Source organism: Equus przewalskii, chromosome 4 (assembly GCF_037783145.1).
Source record: "Equus przewalskii isolate Varuska chromosome 4, EquPr2, whole genome shotgun sequence".
Taxonomy (NCBI): Eukaryota; Metazoa; Chordata; class Mammalia; order Perissodactyla; family Equidae; genus Equus; species Equus przewalskii.
In genome coordinates, this window is record NC_091834.1 from 85,812,143 (window position 1) to 85,833,234 (window position 21,092).

The 21,092-nt window shown below is 46.7% G+C and overlaps 1 protein-coding gene across 2 annotated transcripts in view; it reads right to left on the reverse strand.

The window, feature by feature from the left end:
- Window positions 1-1,999: 1,999 nt before the first annotated feature.
- PODXL (podocalyxin like) overlaps window positions 2,000-21,092 on the reverse strand; it is a 44,414-nt gene continuing 25,321 nt past the window's right edge. Inside the window, exons 2-8 of one of the 2 annotated variants that reach the window (XM_070617694.1) lie at window positions 12,078-12,851; window positions 10,686-10,912; window positions 10,277-10,348; window positions 8,214-8,361; window positions 7,883-7,944; window positions 7,445-7,612; window positions 2,000-6,207 (exon numbers count right to left, since the gene is read on the reverse strand). In XM_070617694.1, coding sequence (XP_070473795.1) covers window positions 6,010-6,207; window positions 7,445-7,612; window positions 7,883-7,944; window positions 8,214-8,361; window positions 10,277-10,348; window positions 10,686-10,912; window positions 12,078-12,851 — 1,649 coding nt within the window. In that variant the 3' untranslated portion in view covers window positions 2,000-6,009. Of the gene's footprint in view, window positions 6,208-7,444; window positions 7,613-7,882; window positions 7,945-8,213; window positions 8,362-10,276; window positions 10,349-10,685; window positions 10,913-12,077; window positions 12,855-21,092 lie in introns of both variants that reach the window. The other variant, XM_008523916.2, reaches the window with a different exon arrangement.

Here is a 21,092-nt window from a genome sequence, read left to right on the forward strand (position 1 = left end):
CAGAAACCTTCTTATTACAGAGAAGAGAGGAAAGCTATAGGTAGAAGTGGCCTGTCCACTGAGGTGCTACTAAGTTTTGCTGGTTGGCAAATCCCGAGAGGGGAGATTAGGACACTTGGCAGTGTTGTAGCACATCCTGTCCAGCTGCCCTCTGAGCTTGCGCCATAGGATGGGTAGCCCAGGGCAGGAGGCAGGAATGCTAGTTTTTATTTCCAGATCCACCAGTGACTTCTGTGTAGTATTGGGCACAGTCTCAACTTCTCTGCCTCACCTTCTCCATCTTTTAAGTAGATATTGGCAGCAGATCCTATTTGTTAGGATCCCACTGATTTTTAATCCATAGAATGCCAAGGTCTTTGAAAAATATGAGCTCAGTATTTATCACAGTGTTAATTATAGTAGCCAGTCCTATTCTTTATTTACTTTTTTCCCTTGGGGTACAGAAGAAATATGTGGCTTGGGAGGGAGCTTGTAGGATGGGGGAGGTTGTGAGTGACAAAGAGGCATAAGAAATTAAAACTGACAACTGAGAGAGCCTCTTGGTTGGCAGGGCAGGGAGCAGGGTGAATGACCTATTCAGGAAGAGAATGGAGTCTTAGGTCTACTTTGTGGCCAGCGATAAACTGTGAGTCATCCTCTTCTTAGAACAGTGTGCCTTGAGCATGGCCGGGGGCCTGCTGGGTTCCTGGTACTTGTACTCCTTTCTGTATCCTTGGCACACTCTTGAAGTTAACCTCAAAATACCCCTGGCCCACCCTTCAGGGTGTTAACTGCCTTTCAAAACTCCCATATAAAAGAAAAATCATATTCTAACAGTAGTTGCATTCTAGACGTGTACTTTATTGTTGTTAGAACTCAAGCATTAATGTGGTGTTGAGAAAAGAATGTAAGACTGAAGAGAGAAAAGATGTAGATGTAAGGCCCGGTACTACCATTTAAGTAGCTGTGTGTTGGGGCCGGCCCTGTGGCTGAGTGGTTAAGTTCGCGTGCTGCGCTGCGGCGGCCCAGGGTTTCGCTGGTTCGGATCCTGGGCACGGACGTAGCACCGCTCGTCAGGCCACGTTGAGGTGGCGTCCCACATGCCACAACTAGAAGGACCAGCAGCTAAGATATACAACTATGTACCGGGGGGATTGGGGAGATAAAGCAGGAAAAATAAAATAAATAAATAGCTGTGTAATCTCAGAGAATCTTTAATCTTTGTACCTAATTTCCCTATTGGTAGAGTGGTGACAATTCCTGAGTAAGATGTGGGAATGTTTCGTAAACCATGAGATGCCAGGCAAATACAAGAGATTGATGTATAGCGACTATGATTGTGGACCACATTCACCTGGCAGTTTCCCTTCTCCGAGTTGGGAGTGATTAAGTTTCCCCCTTGCAGTGAGGAAACATGTACATGGATAACACCACCATAGGAGATGAAGAGAAGCAGAATCATCTTCGAGTGATTCCTTTCCTGGACCTTCTCCGTCTTCACTACATCTCTAGATAAGGGACAGGCAGAGAGGCTTCTTGTGACAAGCAAATGAATCCTTTTGTGGGCAGGAACAGGGCCAGAAGAGCACCTCTTTGTTTATTTTTTCTATTTTTATTTGTTTTGTCTCCACACCAGTGTTTTCCTACCTGATCAGGGTTCAGCAGCCCTCCTGGATCTTTGTTGGTGGGCGATTCACAATTGCATCTGAGGCAAGAGTTGAGGGAAGGAACAGGGAAAAACACTGATAAAACAATGTGAGGGAAAATGAGGTCCTTTCAGTTGCGATCACTACAACAGCCTGAGATGATGTGGAGAATCATCAGCTCCAAGATCCCCTTTTTCCTTTCTTTGAGCTTCCCTCCTCTTCTACTCTCTGGACCTGCCCAGTTAGGCAGGCTAAGAGCAGAGGTGGCTGCACTCACTGGAAGGTCTGACAACCTCAGGTGCTTCGGTGATGAGCCTTGAGCACGAGGGAAGGACATACACCAGTGAGGGCAAAATACTCAGACTTGAACCAGCTTACACAAAAGCACTTTAATTGACAGTATACAATTTTCCAAAATATATTTTTGTAAGAAAATGGCAATAATTAAGTATAGTCTTTACAAACAAGTTTCTCAGTAAATTCCAGTGTACTTCAGACCCCTGTCCACTAAGACACATACTCCCCCAGTTTCCTGGGCAAACTGTTTAACATTCACTAATAACAAAAAGACCCACATCAAAGAGTAAGCTCCTCCTCACTCAGTGCTGGGCTCTCACCAAACCTGAGTGAATCAGCAGGCACAGTGATGAAAGATGCCACTGCTTTCCTCTTGCCCCCTCTGCCTTCCCCTATCTTGTTCCCTTTGATCCTTAGTCCTGCTAGTAGAAGAGCCATATGTAAAAGCTCATTTAAAACTTTCTTGGCAGAAAAGAACTGTTTGTTTAAGTCTTAGACCTAAACAAATGAGAGCAAGTGTATTAGAGCAGTAAGGTTCCTGGTTTTGTCTTCATGCCCTCCCTAGCCTGGCTGCAGGATAAGATCTGAGAAGGGAATCCTGTCCTTTGTGTTTTCTGGTGCCTGTCCTTAATTAGCAGTCCTTACTTTATTGATTCCTTCTAAGGCACACAGCACTGGACAGTCTTCCAACCCAGGTTTTAATCACGTTTCTGTCACTAACCATGTGATTTTGGTCATTTTATCTTTCTGGGGTTTCATGTTCTTTTTCTGTAAAAATAAAAAAAGATTGGACTCGGTCTCTAAAACCCTCTCCCTATGAGTAGAGTGTCATTTTCAGCCAATACATATTGACTCCAACCCTACTGTAACAGGCTCGGGCTTTGCTGGGGAGGGGGCAAGGACCATATTTAAAAATAAAAATGCCCGGTCTGCAAGAAAAATACTTTGTCATCAGCCTGTCTTATATTACATTTTTCATTAAAGAAAAATCAAACAAAAACCTGTCATTTCTAGTAAAATAGACATTTACATTCCTGTTCAGGGAAAAAAAAAAAAGCCATCTCCCTTAGCTAACAAACATTTTTTCAAAGTATATTTACTTAAATCAGTGCAGGGTGGACTAAGATGTGGCCATTATATTTACATTATCAAAAAATATGTCTATATGTATCAGCTTGAACTTGTTTTTCAAAGTTTCTCCAGTATATTGTCAAAAAGGATAAAGCTCAAGAAGTGGTTTAAATAAACTTTCTGCTAGCTTTCCTTATCAAGAGGGGAAAAAAGAATCTTGTGTCTAGACTAGATTAACCCCGTATTCTGTCTTACGATGCAGAGAATATTCTGTACCTCCTTCATAAGCACTGCTGCTTCTCTCCCCACTCACATGACCGCATGCTTCCCGCTGGATTTTGTCCAGTCATCAGAATCATGGTTTCTGGCCTTGTATGCAGCTTAGGGAAACCAGTGTGCCCTTGAATTAAAGAGTTTATAATCTCTCTTTGGCACGACTTTTTTAAAGTCATGCTGAGTTCCTGGTGTCCCTCTTCTCTCCTCTCAGCCCCAGAATCTTTATTGCCAGATAGCATTTAGAACCCAGTAAAGATGTGGGAAGAAGATGACCTTTCCCAAAGCATAGCTGTATGGCCTTTGACATAGATGTCTAGTGGCAGGAACAAGCCAAGGCAAGGTACGTGATTCTGAAGTTGCCCTACAAGGCTAGAGTAACACAGTTTGGATGCACCAGAAGAACGAACCTCTGAACTGGCCCAAAGCTTCTCAAGGTTCTCCTTGGACAGAGCCACAGTCATTCCTTCTGACCAAGCAGAATTTTACCCTCTAGTCCTTGCCAGTCACCATCTCTCTCCCCAACAGGCCTTGGGGGTGCAGCCTTTGATCCATTTGCAGAAGCATATTTGCAGTCTCTGTCTAAAGGCCCGGCTGGTGAACGAGATGTGACCCAGAATCCGCAAAGGAGTAGTTATCCAGTCTGGCCTCTCCCACAGAGGTCATGATAGAAACTCACTGGGTAGAAACAAATGCTGGGCAGGAAGGAGGCAAACATCTCCCGCCGTAACAAGATTTCCTCTATTTCCCCCCCAAACTGGCATTGTTCTCTATACTGTCAACCTCCAAATGCTAGAGAATCAGAGCACATACGTTTGGATCCTTGTTAGCCTAGCATCTAACGGGAAACTCACTGGGGGCCCTACTTGAACCCCTGGCCTTCCTTTTCCCCTAGGATATCAAAGTTCAAAGGCTATGAAGAAGGCATCAGGCAGCCAGGGAAGGACATAGATCTTCCCCCTAAACTCCTCCCCTTTTAAAACCAAGCTATTCCAGAGCAGATAGCCTATTTCATCAGAATCATCACAGCCTGGGCCTCTCGGTTCTGGGGTTCTGGCTTTTTGCCCTGAAATGACAATGTTCATTCTCCGAAGCAGTTCTGCCCATCTTCCTAGTTGGTTCCAGGAAATTTATGCCCAGAAGCAATGGAGACCGTGGGCCAAGTTCAGAATTCCACACAGGACTCCCTCTTCCCAGAAAATCAGAGGCCCAGTGCTCAGGTGCCTTCTACTTAGCAGCTAACTGCTGAGCTCCCTCAAGACCCCTCTACAGTATTGTTTCCCTGAGATGCCACCAGAAACTGCAGGAGAACCAGGCAGCCCCACTAGGAATACAGAAAAGAGGACAGGCCAGAACAGTGGAAGGTTACTGGGAACAGCCAGTCCCCTGGGCTGCCCCTTATGCCCCTTAAAATGCATCGCACGTTCTAGCCTTTCTTACACTATGGCCCAGGAGAATCAGAATCCGTGCGATCAGCTAACCGAAAGTCTCCCACCAATTTGAGCTTTGGCCTTTGGCCGTAGAGGGCTGGATTAGAAAACAAATAGACCAAAACTCTCAGCAACTTGAGAAGTCCCTGAGTTTCCCATGAAATTGAGAGTAAAGCCTATCCTTGTCTGTTTCAATTGATTGTCTATTAAGATACCTCTCTGCTGACTGGGGTCTGGGGGAGCTCTGTCCTAAAGCTGCTCGTTCATGCTGGAGCTCGGGGGCCATTCCCCAGCTAGAGTCTTCACCCCCATCGGCTCAGCAGTGAACGACAAAATAGGAACACTTGGCCTTCAGTAGCTGCTGCAGATTTTAGGCCCCGGTGGGAAGAGGAGGCCAAAGGAGCTCTTGGGGAACCTCTTCAAGGAGCACCTTGGGTGATGGGCCAGGACCTGTCCTGGAAGGAAAGGCCTCCCCTTCTCTCTTCACTTGGAGATGGATTGCTTAAGCAGACCTGTTTCACACTAGGAGTCTTGTGTGGGTTAAAGTCCCAGTCTCACGAAGTAAATCCAAGGAAATCAGAATCCAGAACAAGAGGTTCAAGGTCATGAATAACCTGTGTTAGTCCCAGGGGCCCTGGGACAGGGCGGGAATAAAAATTGAGTGAAGGAAAGGAGGAAAAACAAAGTGGGGCAGGAACACTGGCAGGCGAGGCTGTGGTAGGAGATAGAAAACTTAGGACCTGTACTTTCAAGTGATCAGATCTCGCTGAGATAGGATCTGGCCCTGCTCTTCCTTCCATCCCATCCGTTGACTCCACCCCCAGCCCAGGGCAGCCCTGGCGGGAGGCACAGGTGATCCCAGCAGTGTGGCAGGGTGGAAATGAGCACTGGCCTGAATGAAGTAGGCTGCTTTCATCCTGACTCTGTCACCAAATGGCTGTGTGACCTTGACCTTACGCTCTTTAGGCCTCGGTCATCTCATCTGTGAAATGAAGGGATTCTACTAGATGATCACGTAAATCCCTTATATGGCTCTTTCTTGATGTCCCTTCCTCTCATCTTCCAGCAGCACTGAGCTCAGGCACTAGTGGGTTATTTTTTGGGGGGAATCTAGACAGAATGTGATTGGTTCAGCTTGGAAAGGGAAAAATTAAGGCCCGGTGGGAATTGGGAGAAGGGAACCTTCTGAGTCTGCTCTCGCTCCCCAGTCTTTCCCCTCAGCTGGGAAGGATATTCCTCCCCTGTCCAAATGGCACTTGAGGTGGTTCAGTCCAGAGCTCTGTGGCACTGTTGGAGGCTGCCAGCAGACCTGATTAGAGGTGTGTGTCTTCCTCCTCATCTAGGTCATCCTTGGTCAGGTTGTCCAGAGGGACGATCCAGCTGTCCCCCAGCTCCCCATTAAGGTTGACCACCTTTTTCTCCTGCATCTCTGATGAGGTCTCCATCACTTCCAGTGTTGGATTGTCATGGTAACCATTCTCCACTGTCTGTAGCTCCTCTGTTAGTCGTTGCTAGAGTGGAGAAGATGACCCAAGAAGAAAGGTAATTTTTTTTTTTTTTGAGGAAGATTGGCCCTGAGCTAACATCTGTTGCCAATCTTCCTCCTTTTGCTTTAGGAAGATTGTCACTGAGCCAACATCTGTGCCAGTCTTCCTCCATTCTATGTGGGAAGCCACCACAGCATGGCTTGACAAGCAGCGCCAGGTCCACACCCAGGATCCGAGCCTGCGAACCCTGGCCCAGTGAAGCAGAACACGCGAACTTAAACACTATGCCACCAAGTGGCCCCAAAAGGGTAATTTTTGAGGGCTATTAGCCTTAATATAGCCTTAATATAACACAGGTATCCCTACAATCCAGGGACCCCAGTTTGGCTAACATGAGTAATAAGTGCTCCTGGAGGCTATCCTGGCTACCGGGCTGCCTCAGGGCCCAGCAGGCTAAAATTCCCAGCTCACCTCACCTTCGCCCCAGTGGCAAATCTGTGAAGTCAGTGGCAATGGACTTTGTTTTCCAGATTCCTCCCATCTCTTTCCTCCATTCCTTCCTCCCAAACCTTACTCCCTGGGCCCTGCCTCACCCCACTGTAATGAACTGGGAAGGATTGTGTGAAAATTACTTTCATCAGGCTGGTGACCTCTCTAAGCCTGAGCAAGACGGGCACAGCATCTCTGTACTGCGTGTAGCCATCTCTCTTGCAGACAGGAGCCATGTGGAGACAGTGCTTCCTCTCCGTCTTTATCTGAGACAACCTGGCCTGCACAGTAGTGTCACCTGGGAAGCTTTTCACAGACATACTGATCCAGAGATTCTGTTTCAGCTGGTGTGTGAGGAAGCCAGGCATGGGGATTTTTTTAGAGCTGTTGGGAATTCTAGGAAGGTGGGTGAAAGAACTTCTGGTTAACAGGCACGCCTGGGCCCATTTGTATCAATGAATCCTCAGAGCAGCTCTGAAGGTGGATATCCTCCCCACTATGCAGATGAGAAACCTGAAGCTCAGGGAGGAGATGACTTGCACAAAGTCACCGATAACACAAGGCTCATCTAAGGCTTAAACCAAGTCTTTCTGACTCCAAAGCCCATGTCCTTCCTCTCCGCCATGTTGCCTCTTTCATTTGCCATGGAAGTTTCCATTTCCTGTCAGAAAGGGTCCATGGCCCACTCACTTTCTTCTAATCGGGGAATAATGGGGTGGAAGTCGCCTGGTGAATTAGACTGCTTCCCTGGCCAGGGGAGTGAGGTCCTCACCTGGTCCTTCCTCTGGGCAAGACGCTGGTGGCAACAACCATAGAGGGCTGCGACGAGGAGCAGGAAAGATGCCATGCAGACAATAGTGATGATCAGGGGCATGCTGAACCGGTCCTCAGTCTCTTCTGGTGGTCCTTGATGGCCCAGCTTCATGCCACTGACTCCCGCCTGGCCAGGAGGGAGACAGTTTTGTGGCAGGAAACAGGTTCTGGGTCACCCTCTCTCTGAACTCCCATTCATTTAGGAACTCTTCTGCTTGGGGTTTGATGGGGCCTGCTCCACCACCCTACTGTGCCCTCTCTTATCCTCCTATCTTCTAGATGCTTGCAAACTAGAGGTTCCTAATGAGAGAGACACTGTGGAGCAAAGTAACTGTGGACTGCAGCGGGACAGGCTCCTGCCCCAATCTGTCCCAACACATGGGAGGAGCCCACTTACCTCTTTTAGGTCATCCCATTTGCCCTTCAGAAGTTCATACACGTCGCTGGGAGGGAGGATTGCTGTGGGAGAGGAGGACAGAGGCTGCTTCAGTGGGCTGGCTCAGAGTGCTATGGTAGGAGGTGGAGACTGGGCCCCAAGAGGAGGATATCCCATATCTCAGTCTACTGAGTATGTTTCTCTCGGGTGGCCCTGGGATGGGGAGTGGCTTAATAATTCTTAGGGAACTGAGGGAGCACCAGCCCTGACCCATCCTTGTGGCTCCTGAACCGTCACCTCCTGCCCCATTCCCACCCCACACAGGCCTCAGCCCTCCTTGCCCTCAACTCACTCTGTATAGTGATTTCCTTGATTGCCACTGCCTGCATTTCTTGAATTGGTATGAGCTGTACATGGCACTGATCTCGAGCTGAGTTGTAGGTGGCTTTTGCTGCTTGACACAGAATTGTGATGAGTTTGTCATCCGGAGAGCTCTGCTCCTGTTGTGAGGAGAGCACAGGTGATTCCTCAGGGATCATAACAGGAGCCTAGACTTGTGGAGCTGTCCTCAGGAGCTAAGGTCAGGAGAATGCTGTTGCCTGGCTTGAACCTATTCCCCTCTCCAGCCTTGACCGGTGCCATTCCCAGGCCTGCCAGAAGTCACGAGTTACGTGCTGTTCTCCTAGGCCAGTCCCTGCCCTCTCTGCCTCATGTGACCCCCTTCCCCTAATCCCCTTCCCCTGCTCATCTTGTCTATGGGTGAACAGTAGCTTTCACCCTAGTGTCCCCATCTCCCTCAAAGCTCTTAAAGGACCACAACTTAATGCCCTTTAGCACCTCTCTCCCTAGAAGGGGCTAGAGGAAGCACCGCTCAGCAGCCCCACCCACTGCCAATGGGGAAGACTCCAGTTCTCTCTGAACCTGCCATTTGCCAGTCCTTGACGCCCAGTTCAAGGACCTCAGGAAGGGAGGCCCCAGCTCTCAGCTCGAAGTTGAAACACGTGTGCCCCTCCCCTAGGCTGAGACTCTATGAACCCATAAACAGGCTGACAGGGAGAAAGGCGAGGCCATCACTGAACAGGGGAACGTGGGAGTATCTTGAAGATGCACGTGGGCACATCTTGGAGGGGAATCCTCTACATTTCTAAGCAGAAAGAGCATGGCTAGCATGGCCTTAGGGCTGAGGGTGAGCAAGCAAAGCATGGGCAGCTTTGACCCACTCCTGCCGTGTCATCTGGAGGCACCCCGAGCTGGTGTTTCTCTAACCTGATTTTGGAATAAGGGACTGAGACAAAGAAAAGGATTTGTGGTGTGGCTTACCTCTAGATTCCCACACACCATCCCTGGGCTTTCTATCTGGGATTTCCTTAGGCTTCCTAATTCCCCAGCCTGACACCAGGTAGGGATCCAGGGCTTTCCTTTCATAGCAAAGGAAAAAAACGCTTCTCACAACCTGCTAAGTTTTAGCCAAAAAGAAGGCCTGAGGAAAGGCTGGGCAAGCACCGACGTGATTCTTGCCCTGTCCAAGAAGCTTGACCCCAAGGGGACACGCTCCCCTTTAAAACTTCAGTCCAAGTGTATGCTTTTATAAAGCTCCCTTGGAAAATTCCAGCAAAATAGACACCCAAAAGAAAACAAGTGCAGAAAATACAAGCAGCATCAAAGTGTTGTAAACCCAAGTTCTCCATCCTTTGGAAACCACATTCTGTTCTAGTTCCTAGGGGTGTTTGCGAAAACAGGCACTGACCAGGAGACGGCAGCAGTGAGCCACCCATGACCTGCTCTCAGCTACTTACCGAGTAAGCACCCTGCTGACATCCCCAGACTAACAGCCCTTAATCCTTGGGAGACTGGCCATCTGAAGGCATGGGGGGGGAGGGGGGGGGCACACACTGCTACACTCTCTTTCATGCAAATGTACTCTCACACACGTGCTGACACCCCCACCCCAGTACACACACACACACACACACACACACACACACACACACACACACACCACCCTGAGTAGAAGAACAGCTGTTGGCAATGGCTCCCTGATGCTCAGGAGCCGACTCCTCAGGTGACAGGGAGGCCATCAGATAATATGTGGACCAGGAAATATAAAACCACAGACTATCAGAACGAGGAGACTTAGGCAGATTAAGCCTCATTTTCAATCGACGCCTCTGAAGCCCAGAGATGGACTTAACCAAGTCGTACCCTGGGCTCGAGGCAAACAGGAACACAGATGGGGTCTGTCCCTTCTAAGGTGGGAAAGGGCCACTTCCTAATGGGGAAAAAATAGGGGCAGGAAATAGCTCTCAGTCCCTTTTAGATGGAACATTTCATTCCCTTCTACCTTCCTAAACTCCACTGCTAAACGACATTTTGGGGGTGTAGATGAGGGTGGGGCTCGGCTGAGGAGGTACTCACACACAAGTTGGTTTTCGTCAAGTTCAGGATGAGCATCGTGTTATTCAGCTTTTGGGGAGGTTCACAGGTTACCTGGAAGAAGCCACTGGGATTAAAGTTCAGGCTGAGCCTGCCAGGATCTCATCTTTGACTCCTCCCTTCCCCCCACCCCGAGTGGGTGACACAAAGGAAGGAGCTCAAGGCAAGCTGGGGGTGTGACTGGCCAGGGTGTCAGAGCCAGCGGTGTTATGGGCTGTCCAGCTATCTAAGCTTGAATCTGGAAGGACAGGGAGAGTGGCGCAAATGGATGAGTGCTGCTCACAGCCCCAGCCAGGTGCCCTGGGCTGGAGGCAAGAGTAGAAATGCTCTTCTTGGAGCCCCTTCTGTCCGAGTCTGGGCTCTCTTATCTGCCCACCTCTGCTGGGATTACCGTGTTATTCCAAGAGTTCCAAGAATGGCTTGGGGAGCCTTGGGAGGCCGTTGAATCCATCTGACTGCTGGAGCTTGTGCGTCCCGTGACAGGAGACGTGGCCACGGATCCCGGTGAAGGGTGTGCAGGCTGCAGAGCCCCAGGTGCAGAGGTCCCAGTGATGGGGGGAGACTCGGTCCCAGTGGTGGCTGGCATCTTGCTGGAGGTCTGCTGATCTGATAATGGTGCTGTAATTGGGAAAACAAAGGTTATGAGAAAAGACGAGTGGTACTGCTAAGAAAAAAGGATAGCCTTTCTCGTCCAGAGTTTCCTGAGTTGCTTTGGTCTTATCCTCCACCTAGACTACCAGCTGGAGGAAGCAGGCTATGAGGAGGAGGCAAACAGATGAAGTCAATTCCTGTACCATATTACAGGATGGGTCAGACTGGATGAGCCAGTGTAAGAACCTGATAAAAAAAGGAACAATGACAATGATGTCAGCAGCAACAGCTAACATTAATTGAGCACTTACTTCATGCGAGGGACTGTAATAAGTGCTTCAGAGGCACTTCCTTATTTAATTCTCACAACAACCCTATGAGGAAGGTACCCTAATTATCCCTATTTTATAAACAAGAAAATTAGGCTCAGCGGGGGCTTGACGATTTGCCCAGGGTCACATGCTAACAAGTGGCAGAGCAGGGATTGGAATCCAGGTTTATCCAACTCAGAGCCTTTGCTCTTATGGCAGGATGCAATCACTCTCTTCTGGTGCCACAGTCTGTTAACTTCAGGCTGCATCCACACTACCTGGGGAGTTCCTGAAAATGCAGATTCCCAGGTTCACACCCAGAAATCCCAACTTAATACATCTGACATGGGTCATGATCTCGAGGCTCATGATCCACCAGTGAGTTCTGAAATTAATTTACTCGGTTAAGACCAGCACTTAAAAAAGAAAAAAAAGGAAACAGAATGGAATAGAAAATATCAAGGTGTATCACATATTATAAAGATAAGCCCAGGTTAGTGAAACTTCTGTATCACTTATGTGTGTGCATGTAGACTATATGTATGTGTCCTGGATCATGGTATAAAACTAAAATGTATTCCTTATTGTAGACTGCCATCAAACATGTTTAAGAAACACTGTTCTGGAGTACTTCTAATACCATGGCAACTACCAAAGTCTTACCCGTTGATAGACTGTTGGCTTGTTTATGTGCTCGACTGGGAGGCCAAACACCGAGCTCATCAGAATGCACAGCACTGTTGGCCTCTGCTCATCAGTGAAATGGGAGATGGGGGGCTGAATGAAGGCGGACTGTATTCACAATATTTAACCCTCGTGACTCTCCATCTTCCAGCTGGGCAACTGTATAGAATATAAACATTTAAAAGTTTATTACTTACTTTGTGTGGTCGTTAGCCCCTGAAATGTGGAGGAGGGACTTTCCATCGTGCCTGCACTATTTGAAGCTACAGTAGTTTTGTCTGGTCCCTCGGAAGAGTTCCCTGGGAGCTTCGAAGCAACAGAGCCCGTAGTCGGTTGGTGAGTGCTTGTTGGGGCGGTCAAGGCAGGAAGGGCAGGAGTGGTGTGTGAGGTGGTAACCTGATTGGGAGATGGAGTCGTCGTCTGACTTCCTCCCTTGGTGGTCAGGTTGTCTGTGGCACTTCTGTGGTTGCTTTGGGTTCCAGCTCCAGTTTTATCTTTAGTTTCATCCTGTCTGCTTGTAGTTTTCGGCTTTTCTGGGGTAGTGGTTGGTCCAAGTGTGGTCTTGTCATCCTTCTGGCCATGAGTAGTTGTAGTCGAGCTGTCTGTGGCTGGTATCCCTTCTGTGGCACTAGCTGCTACAGTTGTGCTCTGCTGGGCTTGGGAGGGAGTCACCGTGGGGCTGCTGGATGCTGTCGATGTGCTTCCACTGACCCCAGCTACAGACACCTTTGTATCAGTGGATGTTGCAGCTGTGCTTTGTTTGCCTGTGGCTGTAGTCACCTTTATGGCAGTGGATGCTGTAGCTGTGCTTTGTTTGCCTGTGGCTGTAGTCACCGTTATGACAGTGGATGCTGGAGCTGTGCTTTGTTTGACTGTGGTTGAAACCTCCCCTTTACTGCTGGATGGTGAAGTTGGGTTTGACTTGTCTGAGACTGTAGTTGTTGTGCTAGTTGTTTTAGTAGTGGACTGGCCTGCTGTTTACAAAGACAACACAGAATCAAATTAGGTTATTAGCTGGATGTTTTCCTCTCCACCAACTCTCCTCCAGGATCCAGGGGCCTTGCTCCCCTCCCTGCCATTTGCCTTGGCTGAAGTTCTGCGTCCTTGATGTGCCCAGGTTTCTTGAGGGTTAAGAAACCTCTCTAAGAGGGACACTGAGTATGAAGCAGAGGAAGTCAAGGGACATCGTGCTGAAGAGAAGGACCAGCTGATGCTGCTGCATGGGGAGCCTGCAGCGAGCACCCAGCCCGCCCCATCCAGCCCCTGCACACGCCCTTCACTTTTTCCATACGCCACCATAGAACCAGGCAGCAAAGACCATCTCTGCCTCCTTCTCCCCAGCTCCCAGGCACGGGATCCCACAGAAGACTCAACAGATGCATCCTTAGTGAATTGCCCTGTTCTGAGGGTGGCAAGAGAGTCATGCCTCTGTTCTCATGGAAGTATAATCCAGAAGGAGAAACTGACAACAAAGTGGCATTACACAAATTACTATTAAATACAATCGTGAGACAGGTGAAGGCAGAAAAGCACAGAAAGCTCTGACTATGTTTATCACAGTAGTTTAACCTTGTCAGAGAGACAGAGAGGAAGGCCTTTTATTCATTTGTTTAACAAATTATTTACTGAGGGAAACTTTAAGTGACAGGTCAGGACCTAGGATACAATGGTGAATAAAACATAATCCTCACCCTCAGGGAGCTTACATTCCAGCGGGTGAGACAGAGATTAAACAAGTAGACAGAACAATGAAACATCAAATTCTTGTGACTATATGGAGAAAATGAACAAGGAAATGATACAGAGAATGGGGGGGGGGGAGCAGGTTTTTCTTTTCTTTTGAGGAAGATTAGCCCTGAGCTAACATCTGCTGCCAGTCCTCCTCTTTTTGCTGAAGAAGACTGGCCCTGAGCTAACATCCATGCCCATTTTCCTCTACTTTATATGTGGGATGCCTGCCACAGCATGGCTTCACAGGCGGTACGCAGGTCCATGCCCGGGATCTGAACCAGCGATCCCCGGGCTCCCAAAGCAGAGCATGCGAATTTAACTGCTATGCCACCGGGCCGGGGCCGTTTAGATAGAGAGCTCAAGAAAGGCATCTCAGAGGTGACTATTAAGCTAAGACTTGAAGGATAGGAAGGAGAAAGCTGTGTGAAGAATGGGAGGAAAAGTGTACCAGGCGGAAGGATAGAACCTGGGAAGGCCCCAAAGTAGAGAAGACAGCTCAGAAAAGACAAGTGTGAACGGAGTTTAGTGAGTGAGCCAGGAGGAAACAGGGCTCAGAAAACTCAGGGCCTTACAGGTAAAGCGACAGTAACTAACTGATTATATCATAGTATCTTTTTGGCAAAAGATATGAGATTGCTGAGGGGAATATCAGCATATTTGAGGAATGAAGTGATGTGGAGGGCGATGGCTACTTCCCACGATGGCGAATAGCTTAAAACAGGGTTTCTCAACCCCAGAACTATTGACTTTGGGGCTGGAAACTTCTTCCTTAGGGGAAGTTGTCTTATGCGTTATAGAACGTTGAACAACATCCCTGGTCTCTATCCACTAGATGCTAGTAACACACGGACAAATCCCTCCCCAGCGGTGACAACCAAAAATTTCTCCAGATATTGCCAAATGTCCCCTGGGGGGGGGGGGACAAAAATCACTACCAGTGAAAACTACTGGCTTAAAGAAAGAGAATAACAAATTTGGATTCCTAAATCCTCCTATCAAAGCACAGACTGAAAACCAGAGGTCTTCTGAGGCTACAGTAAAGAAATCTCTCACGGCTTGCAGCTGGAGAGCTGGGAAGACCAAAAAACAAACTTAAAAGTTTGATCCCATGAGTTGCCAAGTTGCAGCGTTAGTTGAATTCATAACCTTACCAGGTCTCTTATGTGAAAAGAGGACCTTGAGAATTGGAACGGTGACATATGAGGGGAGGCAGGTGAAGCAGAGTACCCATAAGACTCAATCTGCAATGGCACTCACTTGCCAGTACACTCAACCACTGTCCTCCTCTCTGGGGCAGTTCCCACCCTGCTTGAAAACTCTTAATAACCTCACCTGAGCTCACTGACAAGAAACCATATCTCCTCAACATCTCCACCGCTCTTCATTTTCCCCAACCTATAACAACAGACTCCAGTGTGCTCCAGAAAGACGATACAGAGTCTGACCCAGGAGAAGGCTTACACACTAGAGAACATCTGCGAAAACTCGAGCAAATCTGTATGGTTCTAGGAGGGTGCTAGACCAAGCAGGGATACCCATAATTGGACAGCAGGCTGAATTTATCTATATGGGTATGCATACCAGAGATTTTGGATTCAATATGCTGACTCAAGCAGCTAGAAATAGTTCTAGTTATTTGCTTAGTTGGTTGACGGAAACCTGGACCCAATGGCAGTCCACATGAAATAAAAGTTAAGTCACCAGAAATTCCCTGGAATAACGAATAAGAAGAAATCCAAATTCTTAGAGAGCTAAAGTGTTCGAGTGGCTTGTCATATATGATCTGCTCATTCACACTCTTTGTTCCTTAAGAGACCTCAAATGACACTCTTTGCCAAGGCTTTGAGAAATACTATATTTCATGAGTTCTAATATGCACATCTTTTATGTCTCTGAAATGAGGATGTATTATAAATTACTGTAGGTCACACTTTGACTGTGTTTTTCCCCTGAGTGGTTTATAAAATAATAGGGCATCTTATCATTGATGGTGTCTAGGATTTCACTATCTTTGGAATATTATTGAGGGAGTAATAGCATATTCTAAGGACTGTTGCGGCTGCTCTTCATCAGCCAGGTATGCTGGTAGGAGATGTAGCTGATTCAGTGCGGACGGACACCACGTTCGTTGGGTGGTAGAGGCAAGAGCAGAATTTCATTTCCAGGGGAAAAGGTGGGTATGATACCATAATGGGCAGCAAGACCAGCATGGTAATCAGAATAGTCTAACGAAGGGGATTTGGGACAGCAGCTAATAATCACGTGTTCTTTAAGATCAAAATGAATGAGCAGCCCACTGACCTCCTACCTGTAGGCCCAGCGAACTGAGACCTGTGTGCAGTCACTCCAGCAGAGAACACAGCCAGCCACTCATCCAGTTCCCAGAACTGAAGCTTTCACGGACTCAGAGTACCTTGAGTTGAGGGTGTATTACGTTCCCAAGGCCGCTGTGACAGATGACCACAACTGGGTGGCTTAAAACGACATAAACGTGTTCCCTCATCTCCTGGAGGCCGGAAATCTGAATCAGCGGGGCCATGCTCCCTCTGAAGGCACGAGGGGAGAACCTTTTCCTGCTTCTTCCTAGCAATCTTCAGTTTTTCTTGGTTTACACTCATATCAGTCCAATCTCTGGCTCCACCAGTCATTGGATTTAAGGCCCACCCTGATCCAGTATGACCTCATCTAACTTGATTACATCTGCAAAGACCCCATTTCCAAATAAGGTCACATTCACAGACACCAGGTCCTGGGGATTAGGACTTGAACACATCTTTTGGGGATGATACAATTCAACCTTCTAATTTGCTCCCCACCCCTGCTTACTCTACTTTAAAAACCAGGGTTCTTAGTTTCAAATATTAGAAATCAACTCTGTGTGCTTTAAGCAGATAGTGAATTTATTAAAAAGATAATCCATTAGCTAATAAAATCACTAGAAATGGCTAAAGAATCAGGCTTAAGTCAGAAACAGTGCCCAGAACTCTTCTCCTGAACTTGTCTGGTGAAGACATCACTTCTACCACTACTGAGCACAGGTTGCTTCAGTTTGCACCACCAACACCATTAGCACTGGAGACAGGATTTCATTTCTGAGAGAGCTGAGTCTTTAGGGATGCTGTCAATAACAGGTCTTTCCATTTACTTTTATGACGGGACATAAGAGCACCAGGAGGCAGCACAGGGAATCTCCTGGCTTCCATCCGTGTTCCTGCCTGCTTTATTCGGTAGCAGCATGGAGGATTCGCAATAAGATGAGTACATCTTATGAGGTTCGCGCTCTCCTTGTTTTGCCTTCAACTGAGTTCCCTGGTGAAGCCCTGTGCTCTGTGGAGTATCATGATGGTGAATAAGGCATTCTATAAGTCCATGAATAGTGTTGCTGACTGAATACGGCAGCTGAGAAAACACATTCAGATCCAGCATGTGCCTGTTTTAACTGCCTCCCTGTACCATGGCCACTTGTTCATTAGCTCATAGAGCAATCATTAGATGAACAAAGAAAGAAAGGGATAGGCACAATGGGTCACCTTGTCCATCTGATTATCAAGAGTGAGAAAAAGATCCTTACACTCCAGACCTACCCCAAGAAGTCCATCCACTTGCCTCTTCCATAAACTTCCTTGCACTGATTCTCCATTCCTGTTCTAAGTTCCTAAAGTCCTTAGCTACTACTTATGAATCTGGTCAGATCCTCACTTCAGTGTAGCTCATCTTCAAAAAAATAAATGATGGGGCCGGCCACATGGGCTAGTGGTTAAGTTCGGTGTGCTCTGTTTCGGCAACCTGGGTTCACCTGTTTGGATCCTGGGAGTGGACCTACACTGCTTGTCAGCCATGCTGTGGTGGCAACCCACATACAAAATGGAGGAAGACTGGCACAGATGTTAGCCCAGGACTAATCTTCCGCAAGCAAAAAGAAAAAGGGCAAGATTGGCAACAGATGTTAGCGCAGGGTGAATCTTCCTCAGCAAAGAAATAAATAAATAAAAGACCATGAAATGTACTATTAAAAGTCCTACCCAGCGGCTGCTCGTGGCCAAGTGATTGGAGTTCCACATGCTCCACTTTGGGGCCCGGGGTTCGCAGATTTGGATTCACAGGTGCAGACCTGCTCCACCCATCAGCCATGCTGTGGAGGCATCCTCCACATACAAAGTAGAAAAAGACTGGCAACGGATGTTAGCTCAGGGTAAATCTTCCTCAGCGAAATAAATAAATAAATAAAAAGCCCCACCCATTTGAAGAACTTTCTTTCCGCTCTATCCTTCAGGGTCTCCCCTAAATTCGGCCATTATCCCACAGCAGTCCACTCTTGGTTGGCTCCAGCATACTACCCCAAATCATACATAAACAAACTGGGCTTTTTCACTCCTCAGACAACTAACCACAGGGAACTAATTCTCTCTGAGACCTTCAGGTACAAGTTAAGGGAAAGGTGACAGTGTGGCAGGAACAGGCACACTGTGGGTGTGAGCCACACTGCAATTACACGCATGTTTCTTGAGGACTTGCTCAGGTCTGCTCCTGTATATACTCTTCAATCTGATCATGGAAAGCTGTAAAATAAACCCAAAGAAAAATAGGAGGAATGAAATAATAAAGATAAAAGCAGAAATCAATGAAACAGAAACCAAAGACAATAGCAAATGTCAACAAATTCAAAAATTGATTTTTTACAAAGGCTAATAAAACAGTAAAGCCTTTGGTGAGGTTGATCAAAGAGAAAATAACCCAGAAGACATAAATACAAAATATGGGGTATAAAAATAATAACAGATATTTATAGTAGAGGCCATGATGAGCAAATGCTGATAAGTTTGAAGCAGATGAGACGGACAGGTTCCTAAGAATACAACTTACCAGAGTGACTCCAGAAAAAACAGAAACAATGATTTGTCCTATGCTCATAAAGAAACTGAATTGATAGTTAATACTTTTCTCATAAACAAACTCCAAGCCTGAATTTGAGGATCAAATAATTCTAGCCTTCCATGAACTTTGTTTATAGCATAGTCTGTTCTGCCTTAATGTGTGTGTCTGTAAAAAGAATTAGTTCATATGCAATTGTCAATCAGCAAGACATGAAAAGTACAAACCAAAGAAAAGGATTAATAATTTGGCTTCATCAAAATGAAGAATCTATGTTCATCAAAAGAAACCACACGGCTTCCATTTCAGCTAATGAGAATAGAGAACTGGAAAGAACATCGCTCCTACCCTTACAACAAGAGGAAAACTGGAGAAATGAAAAATTAATGACTTTGCTTGAACCCATGGGAGACCGAGGCCAGGGCAAAACCTTCCTGGAAACTGGAGACAGAGAAGCGCGGGGAGAAAGTGGACCCCAGCATTTGTTTCCCCGGGACAGCGTTCAGTAAGAAGATTAACCCCAACATTTTTAATGATCGCTAAAGGCTGAGTACGGGCTAGTGTGAACGTGAAGCCCTGGGAGCCACAGATATCGAAAGGTTCGCACCCTTGTGCAGGATTTTCCCCCCAGGAACCCCACCAGGGACTCATGAGGAAGACTGAGGAGAACCTTGAGAGAGTTCCCCATGGGGCTGGCTAGGGGAAGAAAACAGTGGTCACTTCTGAAACTCCATATAGCCCTGTATCCCCTATGGAAAAAAAGCCTTACTTTTCAGTGCAAGTCAACACAATCTATAGCCTGAGGGTGCTGCTGGAAACCCACCACAGCTGGGGAAGGAAAATGACAGCTACCCATGAAACACTGCCCAGATTCATCTCCCCATTTCTGCTGGGAAACAAAAGCATTCAACTGCTGGAGAAAGGCAAAAATTACAGCCTGAAGACAGTGGTGGAAACCCACTGCAGCTGGGAAAGGGAACAGGAAAACTGAAAAAGCTCTTTGCCCCTGGGGAAGGGCAGGACTATGGGCTAAATCCAGCATAATTTCTAGAGAAGAGGCAGGAACACTACTGAAGGCCACACCCTCCAGCCCCAGGTTCCAGGGCCTGGGCAAGACGGACGTTTAATCAAAGCACCAGAGAATGTCCTTCTGCCCTGCCATTAACTCCAACTGCTAGCAAGTGTGGAGTAAAAATAAGTGGAATACAGCTGTGAAAGACAGGCTCTCTAGGGAGCAGCGAAAAGGCAAGACCTACAGCCAAGCAGGGAGACAAACAGAGGTATTTCCTGAGGAATCTGCAGCCTTGGTGCAACAAGTTTTAAACCCAGCCCAACTCCTAACCAGATTAACACAAACCCTCACACTGAAGACACAGCAGAAGAAAAGCCACGTATGCGTTAGGCAACCACTGATCTCTGTCTCTATGGATTTGCCTGTTCTGGACTTTTCACATAAACGGAATCATTCAAAGAGTGGTCTTTCATGACTGGCTTCTGTCACTTAGTATAGTGCTTTTAAGGCTCATCCATGTTGTAGCATGTGTCAGTTCTTTATTTCTTTTTATTGCTGAATGATATTCCACTGTATGGATATACCACATTTTGCTAATCCATTCATCGTTGACAAAGATTTTGGTTGTTTCAACTTTTTCACTATTGTGGATAATGCTGCTATGAAATTTGTGTACAAGTTTCTGTGTGGACATATGTTTTCATTTCTTTTGGGTATATACCTAGGAGTGGAATTTCTGGGTCATTTGGTAACTCTATTTAGCATTTTGAGGAATTACCAAACTGTTTTCCGAATTGGCTGCATCATATTACATGTCCTCACCAACAATTCTGATCATCTGTCTTTTTCCATTATAGCCATTTTAGTGGACAAGAAGTGGTATCTCATTGTGGTTTTAATTTGCAATTTCCTAATGATTAATCAAATCCAGCAATATATAAAAAGGACTATACATCATGACCAAGCAAGGTTCATCTCATGGCTAGTTCACTATTTGAAAATCAATCAGGGCAATTCACCATATTAACAACGAAATAAGAAAAACCATACGATCATCTCAAATATATGCAGAAAAATCATTTGACAAAATTAATCATTCACTCATGATTTAAAAAAAACAACACTCAGCAAACTAGGACTAGAAGGGAACTTTCCTAACCTAATAAATGGTATCTCCAAATAAACCTACAGCTATCATACTTAATGGGGACAGACTGGATGTTTTGCCCTTAAATTGGGGAAGAAAGCAAGGATGCCCTCTCTCATCACTGCTATCGAACACTGTCCTAGAAGTCCTAGCCAGTTCAATGAGGGAGGGACTCAACAATAAAAAGATAACCCAATGTTTTTAAATGGGCAACAAATCTACAAGGAAAAATCACCACAGAAGATATACAGATGGCAAATAAGCATATGACAAGATGTTCAACATCGTTAGTCATTAGGCAAATGCAAATTAAAGCTAAACGCAATACCATTACACACCTATTAGAATGGCTACAACAGACAATACCAAATGTTACACAGGAACTTGCACACATTGCTAGTAGGAATGCCAAATAGCACTGCCACTCTGGGAAAGAGTTTAGCAGTTTCT